The sequence below is a fragment of the Lissotriton helveticus genome, chromosome 6, assembly GCF_964261635.1.
Source record: "Lissotriton helveticus chromosome 6, aLisHel1.1, whole genome shotgun sequence".
In the NCBI taxonomy this organism is placed as follows: domain Eukaryota; kingdom Metazoa; phylum Chordata; class Amphibia; order Caudata; family Salamandridae; genus Lissotriton; species Lissotriton helveticus.
In genome coordinates, this window is record NC_136067.1 from 1700182207 (window position 1) to 1700200778 (window position 18572).

General features: G+C 44.8%; 1 protein-coding gene across 13 annotated transcripts in view; it reads left to right on the plus strand.

Annotated features, from left to right (window-relative positions):
* LOC144763708 (uncharacterized) overlaps nucleotides 1–18572 on the plus strand; it is a 2434724-nt gene that overhangs the window by 381460 nt on the left and 2034692 nt on the right. For all 13 annotated transcript variants that reach the window (XM_078649561.1, XM_078649562.1, XM_078649564.1 and 10 more), the window contains one exon: nucleotides 9584–9640. In XM_078649561.1, coding sequence (XP_078505687.1) covers nucleotides 9584–9640 — 57 coding nt within the window. The remainder of the gene's footprint in view (nucleotides 1–9583; nucleotides 9641–18572) is intronic.

Here is an 18572-nt window from a genome sequence, read left to right on the forward strand (position 1 = left end):
AACTTCACAGCCAATCCGATACCTGGTGGGGTAGCCTGGGACAACACTGACTATGAAATTTATGGTCCGGTCGAAATCCTGAAATATCCACACCAAATTAAGATCTCATTGAGTGACTTTGTAAAACCAAACTCATTTGCTGATGATTGGGACTTCGAAAGCATTAATAACATGATGTCTGATTTAGTAATGTCTGCTAAATTTACCAAACATGATTATTTGCAGGGTTCTACAAATTATGACAGTATGTATTGCTATAACCACTATGGTAATCACTTTTTACATAGATCTGCACAACCTAGAAATGTTTTAAATTATAATCAATGGGAACATTGTGCAACACCTCCAAAAGGGAGCTCAAGAACCGTTTACGACAAATATTCATATTTTTCAGGTTTTAACACAAGTAATGCTGAAACATTTTATTTTAAATTGTCAAACAAGACAGGAACCAAAACCATGATAACCAACACAAAATTGTTATATTCAGACTCATGCAAAAAATGAATACTTTTGGATTTGATTATTGGGACAAAAATGTTGATTTGAAAAGTGTTTGGGGTACAAAAGAATGGCAAGCACAGGGTTTAGAAGCTTTGTTTAGAGCTTGCATGATCCCAGAACAAATGATATTTTTAAATGACACTGTTCAACAAACCACCTGTCTTGGCCTAGCCAAAATCAAAGATTTAAATAAACCGTCTATTCCAAAGCCAACAATGTTTAGCAATAGCTCTGATACGGATGAAGAGATAGACGTAAACCATATATTATACCAAACAGAACACATCCTGATTGGAAACAGTGGTTGATCTGGCCCACAGATACTAATAACTGTCAAGACAGATTCCTGAATAAAACACAGGGGTTCAAAATGACCAGGCCAGACCCTAGATATCCCCAAAGACATCACCCAGGGATAATAACAACCTACAGTGTGGGCAAATTATGCCTTCAATGGCTACAAACTTCCACACTGCCTGAAATTAAGCAACACCTAACTTTACTTACTGATGGTGCTGACTTGCGTGATTTCATTTTGGGACCACGCAAACAGCGTCAGAAGCGTTTCATAGCAGCCTCTGTATATGCAGCATACAATGAGGCCTGGAAGGTTAATCAAATTGAAACAGCAGAGAGAATACGGGAAATTGACCGTATTAATTTGGAAAAATCACTTTCTGTAGTGGACAATGGGTTAATGACTCTGTCCTCCAGAATTTTTTCATTGGACAGCATTGTGTCTTCAGCAATCGATATATTATCGCAAGACTTACTGTTATTACAACATGGTCAGTCACAATTGCGTTCTATTGTACAGCTTGGCTGGACGTTACAAAATCTGCGTTCAGGCTATGTGCCTTGGCGTTTAATCAACACAACGTCACTATTCCAAATCTTTAACCTTACTGATAGACAAATCGGTATGGCGCAAAAGGGTGCTGATTATACAATCTTGAGCATTGAAAAACTAGAAAGATTACCAATGACAATGTCAGAACGACCTGTCAATGAATGGATAATACACGGAATCATAAATATTCCAATCTCAACCTTCAGGTTTCAATACTGCCAAAAATATATACAGGCTGGCATGTACGAGAAATTAGGAAAGGGGTACCTTAAAACAACTTGGAACCTGCCCTATTCACATGCATGTGTCAGTAATAAAGGACAGAAAGTGTTTCTTAGTGGCAACAATTGTGCTATGTCACTAAGCGGCACGCTTCTGTGTAACGGAATTAGTTTGCATGGAGCCTGTGAAGGAAATTCATACAACCTTTCATGTCACCAGCAAGGCGCACCTGCAACTGAAATAGAACCATTCTTTCAAAGACTCTATAATGGGAGTTACATTCTTATTGTAGACCGCAGATGTTGTAGTCTTATGCCCGGGACTCCTTATCTAGTTACTACGACTGCGAAGGTCAAGTGCTGTGGACGATCATTGTTCCCCAGCTCCTTCCCAGACAGGGAGGCAAGGGCATGGCCCGATTTGAAAATTACTTCTATTCGAATAGATACTTTAAGCAGAATGAAAACAGTCCTTCTTCAGACGCCTACCAGGCTCTCGTCATCAAAAGAAACGTATGATCTACAAGTCGCAAGGACGACTGCAGAGATACATACATTATTATCAACTAATTCACCCGTACATTTCGCGGAAATCCTGAGCGAAATCTTAAATATTTCTGATACCACTGGGGTCTCAAAGGTATTTAAGACAGTATTTTCAATGGCATTAACACCATTCAAAGCCATACTGGGTATTTTTCCAGAATTCGTCCATTCGATTTTTGGCGGACTTCCCCTAATCCTGGGACTAATTGCAGGAATCCTATTCTTAGTCCTTATTTTTCGTTATGGCAACCCATGTCACAGATCTAACTCTCGCGACAATGGAAGAAACAATCCTAGCCATTGGATACCGGGACCGGATATCAAAAATCCTGGGACTCTCCCGGCTTAGAGACCTGAACATGACTTGGTTTCTATCATTTCGACCAATGTGGCAAAGATGTGTTTTACCTGTATTAAGGTGTCTGCTATGCGGAGAAGAATGCGTGTTAGACACCTGTCTGACGCTACAATCGGATGCGCCAGTGGATGCAGATACATTGTTGGTTCCTACCAAGGTTCACGCTTTGTGCTGCCCTCAAAGGCTGCCAATCCTGATGACGGCATTCATGGAATCTTCACCACTACGATTGAAGAGTAGTGAAGTTCAAGATGAAAGCAGCATCGATCAGGTACGACCTTCTGTCAGCAATGCAAATCAGAATGTCAATGGAGACAATCATGCGCACGAATGCATGGTTACACCTATTTCCGACTTAGTGGAACTTTCCCATGAAGCTGTTGACAGTTTTTTCGAAAGCCTTAATGATATGATGTTCTCTCCAGAACAGAAATAGAGACTTTTGAGCAAGCTCGCACACGGCGTTCCCTGAATTCGGCCTTCAACTTTGAAAGTAAAGTCACATGAACAATTTTTCCCACCAGTTCACGGACAGCAATTTTTTAGCAGCCCCAAATTAATTTTTACAAAAAATTTTGGGACACTTATCTTCTGCTTAAAGTAAGAAACTATTCCTAGAGAACTAAGATTTCTATTTTTAGATACTTTATACACTTTAGTTGCCCGCTGGTATGTTCACAAATATTTTATTATGTGATGAAATGGTCTCGAACTTTCTTTCTGTATAGCCATATTAAGAGCCATTTCATGTGTATTTCTCATATACCGAATAAGCAATAATGTATACAAATGCGTGTTTACTTTGGCATTTAATTCATAGCTTGAGTGCATACGATACATATGACTGCAATTTTTCAGTATATTTGAACGTTTCAAAATGCATTTATGTATTTTGGGGTGGTAAGGTATACACTATACTCTATAGTATGTTGTACTATGTTATACTATGCATAGATTAGTAAATATGACCATAGTTAGCGTGGAGTGGGTGTCATGTATTCCTATAGGTTCTGAATCGATCCCCCTATTCCTGACCCTATTCTGGTTAAACTAACTATCAAGTTAACTAACAGTCAGCCCATGAGGCAAGAAAAACCCCCATGATGCAGATACCGTTATCTGACGCAGTCACACTACGGCACAGGAACGTGTTATCTGATTAGGTCATAACGCTTGAGATCTAATTAGACAAGCGACATTCCTCCAGCCCCTGATAAGGCATACGACGTTCTCATAACAAATCAAACCTATGACAACCTGGAAAATCCGTGCGGCCATTGTTTTGATTTCACAGAGAACTTCAGTAAAAGAATGTGCTAACGAGCAAGTCGTATGACATCTTTATTGACGTATCTATGTCCATCCTTACGTCAATCTCGGCACCTTTAAGGTATAAATATTGCCGATCTTGCCCTATGCAAACACACGCGTGGTGACGAGACGGAGCAGCCATACTTGCCGAAGCCGAGAGCAGAGCAGACCCCGCTGGCAGCAGCCCCGCCTTCCTGACGCGCTGCTATCTCCTGCCGAGAGACCCAGCACCGGCGCTTTCGGGCAGCCCTCGCAGGCGGCCTGGAATATCGAGAGCAGAGAAAGAGATACCATTCCTCATTCATCCTAACTTCCAGGTACAGAACTGAATAACCCCTCACAGAGAATTCTTTAGTTATTCACTTGGCAAAAACAAACTTAACTTAAACTGTAACTTTCTATTCCCGCCCACGCATTAGACTTAGGTCAGGTACACGGGGTAGGCGTATTTAGAAACACCAGTTGAGTACGTTTAGTCAAATGTATATGTGTATGTAATATATTTTAATCATTCTAAACATCATATGGCTCAGAAACCATATCAATGTTTTTACAGTATTATTTTATACTATTGCTTTTAATGTATGCACTTTACTTAACTATAAGTATCGCAATAATATCGATCCATTTCTCTTGTATGAGAAAAGAGACTGATCAATAAATAACACCTTTTTATTGAACACGCCCGTCTCTTCCTTTTCTCTACAATCTGATGAGACTAAGAATGCACGTACTGACTGAGTAAAATAATTGCCTTGTGCTCACACGACTCTGGAGATACACTCTTGATTAGGGGAGAGCAAAGTTGTCATGTTCTATGGTTGTCAGAAACTAAATCCCTTCTTGTCTAATCAGGGGAGTTAATTCTTTCCTGAACATTCGAGAAAGTTTCTAGCGAACTCTGAGCTACGCTGGCAAACCCAAAACTTAAGTCTAGTATCGACAGTAGCAGACCTAGTTAACGTCTGGCCTAGGCCTTTACTGCTGTAGGTATTATTCCAATGCGCAGAGCCTATTGGGAAGATAGGAACTACACTACAGCCTAATGTTATCAGTGCGGCTTTCATGGTGGTCAGCCAGTCGTATGTCACCTGTCTTCACGTGTATCAAGGCAGAGAAATTAGTCATGTAGGACAATCATCGTTGCGGCCAAGTCCCATTAGATTGTTAATAGTCCCCATCAGCAAGCACTCCATCTGAAAGTGAATATGCTAGTAAAGAGTGCATGTCACAAAACTGAGCAAGAGGTTGGATGTGCATCTTGCAATAGGAAGCCATGCTGTGGCACAATAAATCCAAATAATACTAAGAGAGCCAGCAAGTCAGTATCAAAGTAGGGCCAGTCTCGTGAGTTCTACATTGTCAGGCTGCACTAAGGCCCTGCACTAAGTAACAGCTGACAGACTGGGACACAGGGATATCCGTAGGAGAGCTTCCCATGTTTTGGATCATGAAAATGTGCAGTGCCTCTCAAGTTGAAAAGATTGCCATGCTTGCACAGCCAAGCGTAGTGACACACGTAGCGGCCGCAGCCGCAGGACCTGTCATGGTCAGCTATCTCATATCTTGATGTTGGCTAAAGCATTTCACAACCTCTGGCAGGCTCCAGGAATCTATGAAGGTGTCAGTTTTCAGTACCACCCTGCCGTGGTCCTGTTCTCTTACCCCCAGGCTAACAGCACCAGCAGGCACCCGCAGGTAGCCACAGCACCCAGTCACAGTTCCCCCGAGATGGTAGATGGTCACATGAGTCAGTACACCAACATGGCACCGAGATGCAGTAGGTCGAAACTCTGGGCTGGCAACCAGAAGACAGATCTCACTATAGGGCGCCATAGGATTTCCATGCAGATTCCCCCCAGCAGGATCCTTAAATCCAGGCAACTCCATGCTGCAGGCAGTCACACAGCCCGCATGCACATCGGCGCCAAAGTGACTCTGAGTCACTGCAGACCAGGCAACTGGTAGAGGGAGTGTTATTTGTCTTCAGCAGCTTTCTAGACAGGGTGGTCACTTATGTACCTGGCACCCACTGTCATATCTCACTCAGGAGCATGTGCACTGAGTGGCCACCCGTTGTAACTGAAAATGGGTGATAGAGGATTATGTGCTTGGCCTGCGGAGATCTTCATATTGCCACCATCCTGGCCTCTGGCCTCACTCCCTCCTCCAAATTTCACTTTTGGGTCATACTTAAATTCACAAAGTTATTTGGACACTGCCCAGTAATATCACTGATAGAATCCTTGAAATATTTGTATCAACTGCTAACGGCTAGAGCGGTTGACCTCGAAGTTGGGGAACCAGGTTCGAGTCTCAGCAGAGACTGAACATCCTGTGATTCTGGGCAAATAACCTAATCTCCCCGTGCCTAACACAAATACGAATTTGTCTGTCTGTAATGCAACTGGTACTCATGTAAAGTGCTCTGTGACCTTTAGGTCTAGTTCGCGATATATTTAACGCCGAAAAAAAAACTATTACTATAACCAAAGGGAAAAATAAGCATTTGTAATTGTCATATTCTCACTGCCTATATTATTTGTACCTATACCTATAATTCTTAACACCAAGCACTTTGGAATTATAGATGCTAACTGTGTTAAACTACTCCCTAAGCTCGTTCGGACAGCAAAAGGTCCTCTGCGCCTCTGAGCACTTTAGTGACTTGATACCCTCAGGAAGGAAAACTTCAATTCATGTCTGTGCACAGTAGCATCATTGATGTTGAAGAAGGCACTCAACATCAATTTCTAAAAAACTGAAATTTTTATCTCGGGCTAATCACTAATGACTTTTATCTGGGATTACCAAAATAACTACTTGTTAAATTACAATTGATACAAAACCTTCCTGCTTTTATGGTTCAATCTTGCTCCAGGAAAATGATTATTTCCCCGGTCCGTTTGAGCTCCACTGGCTAATAACAAGGAAAATAATCCCTATTAAAAGTTTCTTTTGTTCTGAGAACTCTGTAATTGAAGGTCCCTGTATATCTTCAAGGAAAATTTGCAGTTATATTCTGTCTAGATCTTGATGTTTGACTGTTGGTCATTTGGGTTTTCACCCCTGTTTTAAACATTCTAGAGCAGGACAGTTTTGCTGTCTCGGCAACAGGGCATAGAACTCCCTGGCGTTGGTACTTGGATCAGAAGATAATCATTTGATTTTTAATAAAGGGTTAAAGACATCGCCCTTCTCCAGATAGTGAGTTTTTTAGATTTGTTAGGCATTGACTTTGCTTTGCCCTTGATTCAACTACTCGCTTGGAAGGGCTCCTAACGCGATCCAGCCGGAAAAAGTATGATCCCTACATGTGTTTACCGACCGACTCGTACAGCTGTACGAGCGAGCAAGTACGATGTGAGAAAAGCAAAATTGCCGACCAAATCGTTTCCGGGTCCGAACTGCTCCATACTACTCATCCGTGAGCAAACCGTGCTGTGCAATGGAGGCAATTTTTGACCGAGCCAGTACGATGCACGATTCGGACAGCCAGATCGAGTCTGAGCCTCTGACACGTAAACGCTCCAGGGGTCCGCGCCGGAACCCCCTTCATCTGTAGTCGTACGAGGCGATCACAGGGGGGGACCCCAGGGTCCACCCTACACATGCATGTACAGTGCGGGTGGCACAGACGTGTCCCCACTAAAGGGGGCGCCCTTGTGCGCAACATACCTTTTTCATCAATGGGAGCCTATGTACACGTCGTACAACAGGCGCCCATTGACTTCAATGGGGCTCCGACCGACCGGTGTCTGTCAGCGCTTGTATGCATCGTACTTGGGCGCTCGGAGCACGAGTCGGTCGTACAGCCGTCCGGATCCGAGTCGGATGGAGCCTTCTCCCAGCGAGATCGGAATCGGCTCCTAAGTGCGAGAACACCTATGGTTAAAAGCGTGCTGTAGAAATGTATTAATACAACATAACATGACATAGGAAATATTCTGGCAATGCAGTGATTGTGAACATGGCCGATATATAAAGTATTGTTGTTGAGTTAGTACTGTGATGCTGGGACACTAGATGACGAAATAACTTTAACTTTTCAATTTCATACCCTTTTAGGTGTTATGGCGTAAAACCTGTTGACACATTAGTCAACTCCCTTTTAACTTCAGTTTTGTTTGGCACTATAGATATAAATCCACATGAAAGGTGACTGTTGATTTTACTCTTAAATGTCCCTGACTCCTCAGACAGCATTGAAGAGTGAGATCAACCTTTCCAAATATAACATTTGCTAAACAAATACCCTTAAGGATAATATTTTTGGGACTCGATGACAGAGCATTAGTGTTGTTGATATCTAGACCTAAATAAGTCCAATAAAGTCGGCCCCACAAGCTTACAGCAAGCGGGGATCTTGGAATCTGATTTCGTAAGATAAGACATAAAGCAGGCCGGGCTCTAGAATTTTTCCTTCGGGTGGATCGTAAAGAAGCATGGATGGGTGGGCCATGAAGATGAGTGGGTATTAGCCAAAAAACAACAAAGTATTTAATCGAACTGATATTTTAGGTATTGGCATCTGTCTGCGCTTGACATTTTTGACACAATAATCTGCATGCAAAGAGCTGCATCTCTTTTTTTGATGTGCTTCTGGCTTTAGAGAAGGAGAGGGGCGCTGCGTGTCAAATCTTTAAGATGCAGAACTTTAAGACTGCAGCATGCTCTTGGTCATGTGTCGTGGAAGAAATATTCCTGCTGCCATAAAGAGCCACTTGACAGGTTTTCATGTTTTTAAAATTTTTTGACTGCTTTTTACTTTGTAAAGCATTGAAGTTTAAAAATATGATACAATAAGCCCAGAATCATAATTCAGATGTCAGGATATCAATGCTGGTCATTTGTGCATCATGGCAGCTAATAAACTCTGCTGACTTCACACCTCTGCCCAGGTCTGAAAATTGCCTATGCCAGTGGGGCTCACGCCACTGTGAAACATTAAGGTCAAAAACACTTGTTTTTCAGTTCTGCATGGCCTTGGGTGGGCCAGGGTATTCCTTGAGTGGGCCTGACCCACCCTCTACAACTGGGCCTGCATTGATGGTTAATAGCTTTTTATGTGGCAATCCACTAGAGCCTCACTCTACGAGTATAGGTCAATGTAATTAAGCATTATTGCCGGCTGCTCAGGACATTAGCAGCTGTAATTGCTTCCCCCACAAATATAGGACCATGCCATAGGACACCTAATGAGTACACAATGCAATTAACTATTGAAGGTGAATGCATGTGAGTACTAGGGCTATTAGCATCTTCCCCCTAATCTGACCCAACCTAGGTAGCTAAACATGTCAACCTTTCTTGTTAGTTTCATGTCCCTGCTTCAGACTCTTACTGAACATGGACTGCAGTCAAACAGTAGGTATTGCTAGCCTAAGTCAATATCTGCCTTTGCGTGGTTTTGTAATCTCGACTAGCATTTTCTGCCGTGGCTGAGTAATAAAGGTGGCGCAACCATGACGCAAAATGTTTGTAAATCTGGGCCTTAGTCTCCTCATCTTTCTAGAGGAATGTCCTCAAAGTCTTCTTGGTCCGAGCAGGACTCATAGGCCTAGTAGTAGTCTTTTGGGAGCAAGAGGAAAAGGCCTTTGTCAGGAGGTAGGACAGTGGAGGGTCACGGGTTTTTACTGAGGAGAATTCTTAGAAGATGTGCACCTTATGCTACATTATTGTAAAGACTGAATTGAAAATGCTTGTGTTGGAGGAGATGATGCCTCTTTAATTGCATATTTTTTAATCAATATTTATTATTCATATTTTGTGTTTCTGTTTTGTTAACCATAGGACGATCAGATGCATTCCAAGTTGAAGGAAAGAATGGAAAAAATATAAACAAATGTGGTAAGTCAGTCAAGATACTAAGCTTTAAGGCATCACTAAAATAAACATGAACTTCAGTGTAGGATTTTTTTTAAAGGAGAACATGCAATATAAAGCTCTTGTTATGAGGAAGACTATGATGCACGGAAAAATACCCTATTCGCAAAATTAGACATGCATCTATCAGCTATTTGGCCAGTATTGTGTCTGTTTCTCAAAACTGAAAAATAAGAGTATATTTAAATGCGGTGCATGGACATTTAGCAATGTTTATGAATTTACCATTATCCTTAATAGGTAGGTTTCCTTTGGAAAAAATAATAGCATTCCAGGGTGCCCTTCTGTATTTAGGCAGTATTTTCCCTTCTACAAATAGACCTATTTCGACAGTTGGATAGTTTTATATAATCTCTAGTACCTACCGGAGCTAAATCCATAATCAAATTGTCTATACTAAAAAAGCACAATGAGAAGGGGGCTTGGGTTCTCCACATATGCAAAGCTGCTATTTGGCCTCCAAACTACAGCACGCACCTGAGTGGCCGGCCTAGCTCCCTACAAGAGAGCAAGGATTACTGCTGGGGTTGCACGGCAAAATGCAACTAAACATCAGTTTCTCTCCTGTTGAAGAAGGTCCTGGGGATAACCCTCTCCCTGACGTCAATGACGTAGGACATTGTCTTCAGACTTACAATAAAGCGAGTGCCAGGTGCTGAACAAGAACTAGTTTGGGGGTTGGGTGAATTGTGGAATCTATGCATACCCACAAGTAAGGTAGGACAGACGATAACTATGCATGTAAGATATTCATAATAGAGACACAGTACGTATGATTGAGGAGGCATATGTTTGAGGAGGCAAGAACCCAACTGGGGATATGTGCAGACCAGGTCTTGTTGTGTGCATGATTATCTATGGGCAGGCTTCCAGAATCCTTAGTACTTACAGAACTATTGAATTTAACATCAGGCAACAACCGACCTAAAGAACGGAGACTAGACTGACCCAACCCTGACATGTCCGTTAAATCTAAATGTTAGAACACAATTTTCAAGATAAAGGGTGAAATTTGACTTTCGCTTATACCAAGATGCACAATTCCTCCTCTCACACTTAAAGTGCTCGTACAGAACTTACCTGGCGCCTGCCGTTATTTGTAGGATATATCCCAGACATCAAGGAAAGTACCCAAGATGAAGAACAGTAGTGTAGACTTAAGACATGACCTGGACATGTAGTTTAATGGAAGAGTTTTTCAAATCTTGTGGGGCTGCCACTGAAGAGGGTGGTTGGAAGCATGATTACCTTAGATCTATAGCATTTTATTTCGAGCCTGCAACCAAGCCCCAAGAAAAGTTGTATGGAACCCTGCCTGGTCACTTTAGGCGTAATACTAGCAAAAAGATGAATAGCAATTGATTGGATACCTCAGGGGTGAATGGTTTACGAAACGTGGTGAAGCTAACTGAGGCATTGTCCCTGGCTAAGCATTTAGAATGATTACAGTTGGACATATCCTAAAATGTATAAGACCTTAGAACATGAAGAGAAATGGGTATATTACCAAATGAACAAACTGAGGCAACAGGTTTGGGCGAGACAATGCTTGTAAATTACACTACAACACTGCAAATGTACTCCATACAACCCTTTCATTCTTCGATCTATGATTAGGCCAACAGATATGTTTTGTAATTTTTGTATGTTGCTAAATTTCCTAGATTTATCACCCATTGTGTACTGTATTTAATGCATGCAGCGGGCACACGGGAATGCAACTGGAGTGTTAGTTTTGCCTGGTTGACCTTGGTTATTTCAATGTGGAATGCAGTTATTATTATTATATATTTTTTTTAAGACCTTTATTGTACAAAATGCATCTTACACAGGTTACAGCTTACAACCCCTCGGGCCAGCCGCGTGAATCAATAACCATACGCAAAATTATCAGGTGAACACAGCCGTATGGCCGACAACCCAGAGGTCCGGCGCGTAATGTGTTCGTGTGTAGCATTCAAAATTTAGCAAAACCACATATCTCAATGAGAAATAGGTCTGTGAGGTTTTATTTTTTGTAGAGCAACAGTGGGGGTCGTCACGGTCAGTAGCCGGATAACAGCCAGCACCCATGAGCGAATATAACTGGTAAGTATGTCAACAAGTATCTTCTCCCATGGGGATGTGGGGCATTGATGTGGAAGAGTAGTGTTATACAGTATCGGCAGATTTTCTAAGGATGAGTGTCTATGTAGCTTATTATACCTTGTGGGAGAATTTCGTGAGGGCGGCAGCGTTTGGCGGGAACCGCCATAACCATGTCTGTCGCACTCAGTGGTCCCATGAATGTGGCTTCACTCAGTAGCGGTGGTTCGAGAAAACTAGCCGGTGTTGTGAAACACCATCTGGATCCACCTGCCCATCTTCAGGCAGTGTGTGTGGCGACCGGTCCCCCTGTCCGTGTTATGGTGGTGTCGTGTGTTGTCAGCTCTGGAAAAAGGAGGGGGGGGGCGGACATGCTGGTCAGGGTATGGTGTCTGGAGGCGGTCGTGTAACGCGTACAGTGTCTTTATTAACAAAAGCAAGAAAGCCTGGTCAGGGAGCCGGACCAGTGCTTCAATAAGTATCTAAACCTCAACTGGGGGGGTTATATACAAAGGGGAAACGACTCTTGGGTGGGTGTATGTGCGTGTTCGGGGGAAATAAGGGTAGAGTTGCAGCATCCGCGTAGGTGCAGGTCTGATGATCAGGGATCAGGGGCATCATGGAGTCGCCGCATCCGTATGGGGGGGGGTCCATCACAGGGGGATATTTTGGATGCCCGTAAAGCGCAACCTGTGGGGCGGCCACGTCTAGGTCATAAAGTGAGGAACTGACGTGTATAGGTGAGGGCGGAACAATAACGTTCCGTCGCCGACAGCAGAGCACACTGCGTAGGTAGTCTGGAGTGTGGGCGGTGCGCAGTTGGGGCGTGATGTATGATGCGCAGTATGGCGGGGGACGCAGGGGTGTGGGTCTCAGCCGGTGTTACCCTGTTGGGGAGCGGGGGGGAAGTGAGCTGGTGGGGGGAGCAGTGGGTACATGCGCAGTCCGCAGTGACCCGCATAAACGTGTGGAGGCCAGATACGAGCTCCCTCAAGTGATCCCCTGTTCTAGGCATTTCTGTTGGAAGGATTGGAAGATGTCATCCCAGTAATGCGCAATGGGGAATTTCCTAAGCCCTGCTGTCTCTTCCCGTCGTAAGATTGTGCCTTCCGCTTGTGCCCAGTTGGTGAGGGACATGTACCAGTGCCGTATATGCGGGGGGGTGTCGGCCTTCCACCGCTTTGTAAGCAGTCGTTTGGCCGTGATCAGTCCGAGATCCCAATATCGGGCCGGCACCTTGTTTAGTTTAGTGCGTTTGTACAGACCTAGAATGCAGGCTTCCCAAGTTCCCGGTATGCGTTCGTTGGTGCAGTGTGTAAGCAGCGTTGTTACCTCATCCCAATATTGCTGGATGTTGGGGCAAAACCAGAGCATATGTAAAAAGTCTGCACCCACCCGGGAGCAGCGGCTGCAGGCGGTATCTGTGACTGAAACGTATCTGTTGATCTTGTCCGGTGTGAGATAGGCACGGTGTAGAATATAGAGTTGTATGATTTCGAATCGGGGGTTGCGTGGGATGTTAACCGGCCCAGTGAGCACCATCGCCCATTCCTTGTCCGTCCAATCCCTCCCTCTGTCCGCCGCCCATTTCACCCTTAACTGCGAGGTAGTGGGTTGTGTGTGAATCAGAAGGGCCTGCGCTAGCCAATGCACTATATGGGAACCATCGCCCATAACATGGAGGTATTGCATGAAGTAATGTGTCGGTAGTTCTTCAGATATGTCACCCCATGCGGCAGTCAGCGTGCGGATGAGGGACGCATGCAATAGGAATTGCCCATTCGGGAGGGACGTATCTTCCGCGAGGGTCGCAAAGGGGAGGAAAGCACCGTCAGTGTACAGGTCTCCTAATGTTTCCACACCCGCGGTGGACCAACTGCCCAACTTCGCCTCCGTCAGTACTCCATTGGCCGTGGGGGTGCCCAGCAGAGGGAGTATCGGGGCGTATGGTGTGGTTGATCGGGTAAGCCGTAGACATCTCAGAAAACACTTACGTGCCACTGCTAGGTGTATCTGCGGGGGGCAGGGAGGCCGGGCTAGCGGATGGAACAGGGCGCATATTTGTGATTGAGACCAAGCAGTGACGTCCGTGGCAGTGTCCCCCAGGTTTTTGCCACTTAGCCATCCCGTCACCCACTGCATCCGCGCCGCCAAGTAATATAATTCCATGTTGGGAACTGCTAAGCCTCCCGAGTCAGTGGGCATGTATAACTTCGTCAGTGCCACACGTGGTCAGCCCGCATTCCAGATTAAGCCGCGGAGTAGGACCTCAAGGTCCCGGAATATCCAGTTGGGGATATAGGATGGGATGTTGGCAAAGTAGTACAATAGCCTCGGTAAGACTATCATTTTTGCGAGCGTCACTCGGCTGGGCACATTCAGGGGCAAAGTTCTCCAAAATCGAATTTGAGTCCGGATGGATGCGAGCGCTCGCATCAGGTTTCCCTCCAAGATATCCGTAGGGTTACGGTAGATGTGGATTCCCAGGTATCTGAATGTCGTGGGATACCATTGTAGCTTTTCGCCACCGATGTATATGTCACTCTCAGGTATGTCCGGGTCAAAGGAATAGGCCCCAGATTTGGCCCAGGTGACTCTCAAACCCAAACTATGTAGGGATGACCACGAGGAAGGTCAGTACCCGCATAGTGCAACACAGAAGTAATATCAGGTGTAAACGAGCTACCACCAGGATGACTACCCACTTCATCGAACAGAACCATACACCAAATGACTTGACCTGTGTGGTGTTAGAGACAGTGAAAAACAAGGATAACCTGGAGAGAATCCTCCATGAACGTGAACAAAGATGGGTGTATCGACTGCACACTGACACCCTTGGGCTTAACGACGAAATCCCATGGGGTGCTTTCAGAACCTAACCTAACCAATAAGAACACAACAATACACCCTATAGATCCACAAGCCTTGAGGAATTTCTCTGACCTTTGAACTGCAACCCAAACAGAGAAAACAAACCATCTAGTGACATTGGGAAGTATTTCTCCAGTGTTACAAAACTCAGAACTTTACCAAACATAATTAGATGGTATCACCGGTTTTCCAGACCCATTATTCATAATAAATACTGACTAAATATTTTTTGTTAATTTTTGCCTAATTTGTATAAAATGAACGCCCAACATTGAGGCATCACTGTAAAAACCTCCTTTTCCTAAAAATCAGCTGATTTGTAATTATATTTATAATTTCATGACACACTCGTGACGGCTCCATCTACATACACCTAAGATGGCCGCCGCATTATGCACGTTCTAGACGCAATAGACCCGGAAGCGCGGTGACTCCAAATACACCGGCGTTCCTCTCCAGCATCAGTATGCGGTCGGGTGAGGATTGATCAGGTAGTACCGAGCGGGTTTGCCGATAGGAAGTAAGTACAATAACGCGAAGCAACACAGTTGTTTCAAACCTCGTAGAGGGTTTGAATTCCTTAAAATGGTAACGCAAAACTTTGGGTGAAAACGGAAAGTAACTATCACCAAAAATTTTACAGCAACGTTTCCACGAGGCGATCCTGCCCTCGCCAGAGACCATGAAGTGTAACTGAGCACTTTCATATGTAAATATACCTTTTGCCATGAGAACATTTTGTGTATATATGTTGTGTGTCTTGTCAATAGTCACATTAAGTCCTGTGTTATTTGTGTGCAAATCACGTAACCACCTTTTCACAGAACCTTTTTAATTTTCACTGGTCTGGAAAGCCTGCACACACCATTATGGTGCCCAAGGCACACCATTGCCCTAGACGAAGTGAGCTGCATGTGTGAACCCCTACTCCTTTGAGGGGGGATGTTTGCCACTAATCAGTGTCATTCTCTTTTTCAGAAATACGAGTAGGATACAAATTGCATGTATGAAAAACGCATGTTTAGATATTTACAGCGTTTAGTATGATCACTATATATTTTTTTTAAAACCCTACTATTGGGATATAGGAGTGGAAAATACAGGGCTGGACCCTGTATGGTCCTGATGAAAAGCTTGGGGAGCTTGAAACATGTTGACCATAGAACACTGATCTAGCCCTAGTTTAAGGCCAGATAGCAGTGTCACCCCCCTTTTTTAATATACCAGACTAGGAGCAAAATAAATTGTTGAGGCCCACTAGCACGGTATTTTTAAACACACACCCACTCCACCATCACTACACTTTGCACCACACATAGCCTTTCACATAAAAAGTGCTCCTGCGTAGTCCGTTTTGTCGCAGCACGCCCCTTTTCGTAGAGAATTGGGAAGCCCCAATGATGAAGCATGTCACCGTGGGGAAACCCCGGTGAGTGAGGGGACTATAGAAAGAAATTTTTCTTTCTTAAATTCTTGGTACACACTGACATAATTGGCAGTAACCATACACACCAACTAGGTCTCTGACCCCTTCAGAGTGGGTTCATGTATTTCTAATACTGTTTGGAGGCCGACCTAGTCTGGTTTAACCTCCTTCCCTCCCCCCTATGTTCTTCTGACTCTCAAACCCGACATCTCCTCAAAGGTGCGGAAGATGTCAGTGAGGGACCCCGGGACATTAGTCAAGTCTCTAACATAGAGGAGGAGGTCGTCCGCATACAGCGATGTCACGTGAAGGCCATCCGCCATTGGAATTCCCCACTCCGCACCCGAGTCCGGAGAATCGTGGCTAGGGGTTCCATGGCCAAGGAAAACAACAGGGGCGACAGGGGGCAACCCTGCCTGGTGCCTCTCTGTACGCGGATGGAATCGGAAAGCAACGTGCCGGTGCGGACACGAACTGTGGGCCTGCGGTACAATAAGCCAACCATGGTCTTGTAGTCATCACCCAATTCAAGTTTATCCATGACCGCCCGCAGGTATGGCCATTCCACCGAGTCGAATGCTTTCTCTAGGTCCAACACCAGGCACCCGGCACGTGGCCAGTGGCGTGTTGCGTACTCCTGTATACGGAATAGGCGGCGGATGTTGTAGGAGGTGTGAAGCGTCGGCACAAACCCGTTTTGATCATGATGCACCAGTGTTGGTACCAGGGGGGCTAATCTCCGGGCCAGGGCAGAGGCGAGGATTTTATAATCAGTGTTAATAAGGGCCAGAGGGCGGTAAGAGCCCAGCAGTTCGCCATCCCTGCCAGGTTTGAGTAGGGAAATGAGGGTAGCCTCATTGAGTGTTGGAGGGAGAGAGAAGTCATCCGCAGCCGCAGCATACACCTTTAATAGCTGGGGGATGAGTATGTCTGAGCCGGCCTTATAAAATTCGGCCGGTAAGCCGTCGGGGCCAGGATATTTACCGTTTGAGAAGTTGAAAATGGCGTCGCGGAGTTCCTCAGGAGTAAGTGATGCTCCGAGGTCGTCTTGTTGTCGTCAACGTAGGCAGCTGCAGGGGTGAGAGATATTCAGCTATGTTAGGAGGTGGGTCGTTGAGTCGAGAGCGGTATAAGGCTGTGTAGTGGGTTATGAACGCTTCATGTATTTGGCGTTGCGTGCAGAGTAACCCCCTCCCTTCCACACGTACCGCCGATATTGGGGTCATGCGGTCTTCACGTGCAATCAGCCAGGCCAACAGTTTGCCAGGTCTGTCGCCTTGGCGATGTGTGAGGGCAGAGTGTGCAGCAAAGTTGAGACAATGTAGACGTTCTAAAAGGCGTTCATGTTCTGCCTTTGCTTCCGTCAGAGGGTCGCTTGTGCCACCCACCGCGTCTTGCTCATGATCCAGCAGTGCAGTTTCCGATCTCGTCAAGTCGCCCTCTAGCTGTCGTCGCATGTGGCCCTGTGTACCTAAGCAATGTCCCCGGGTTACCACCTTGAATGCATCCCATTCGATCTGGGGGGAGGACGCCGTACCAGCATTATTTTCAAAATATTGGGCAGTTTGTGTGAGGAGGGACTCGCGGAAGGATGCGTCTATGGAATGCAGTTATTATGATGATATAAAGAGTTTTTCTATTTTTCTATTGCATCATTAGCATGAGGTAATAGATTCATTTAATTGGTGCTGCTCTATAAAGGATTTCAGTGTCTTAATGCTCCGCATGTTGAAACACAGATCCTCCCTTCAAATGACCCTGAATTGTCCAGGCCATTCTGATACTGCTGCCTTGTGCCCCACCATTACGAAAAGACATTTCAAGAATCCAGTCACCTCTACTTGGATTTCATGATAGAACACCTTTAATGTATGAAGGCAGGCAGAGCTAATCAAAAACATAGCTTATATTGTTTGATAATTCTAAGGAATGTAACAGAACAGGCTTGATTGTTGTAGTGCCCCTTAAATCATATGACTGGTTAGGAGAAAATCAAACAATATGAGGTGATTTACCCACCCAGCGAAAAAAATGCACCTGCTCTTGTTCAGGAATTGACCACTTAGCCGACCTGTAAGTTATTAACCAGATGGCTGCATTTCAGTTTGTGCACTGTTGCAAGGGGCCTTGATTGCTATGGTCCTGGGTGTAAAATATGGCAAAGGAAGTTTCAGGATAAATTGACCACAGTGACGGCAGAGTCTGGCACTGGCTGAGGAAGCTCCATCTGGAGACAGAATAGCGCAGCTGTCAGATGTGACATGGAAAAGGCATATAAGCAGCAAAGAAAGGGTAGAGACCTGGTCAGATCAGTGTCAAGAAACGTGACGGCTTCTCTGTGTCAGGATGAAAGTGGTAGGTGCCTCAGGGTCCTCATAGGAGCCTTTGAGTTTCATGTAGCGCTTAGAGACCTTAGAGCACAAAATACTTAATATTATTGACAGAAATAATGTGTTAGAGGATATATAGGTCTGTAGAAAACTGAGAAGGTGCTGTGGATCCCCAGGGGCC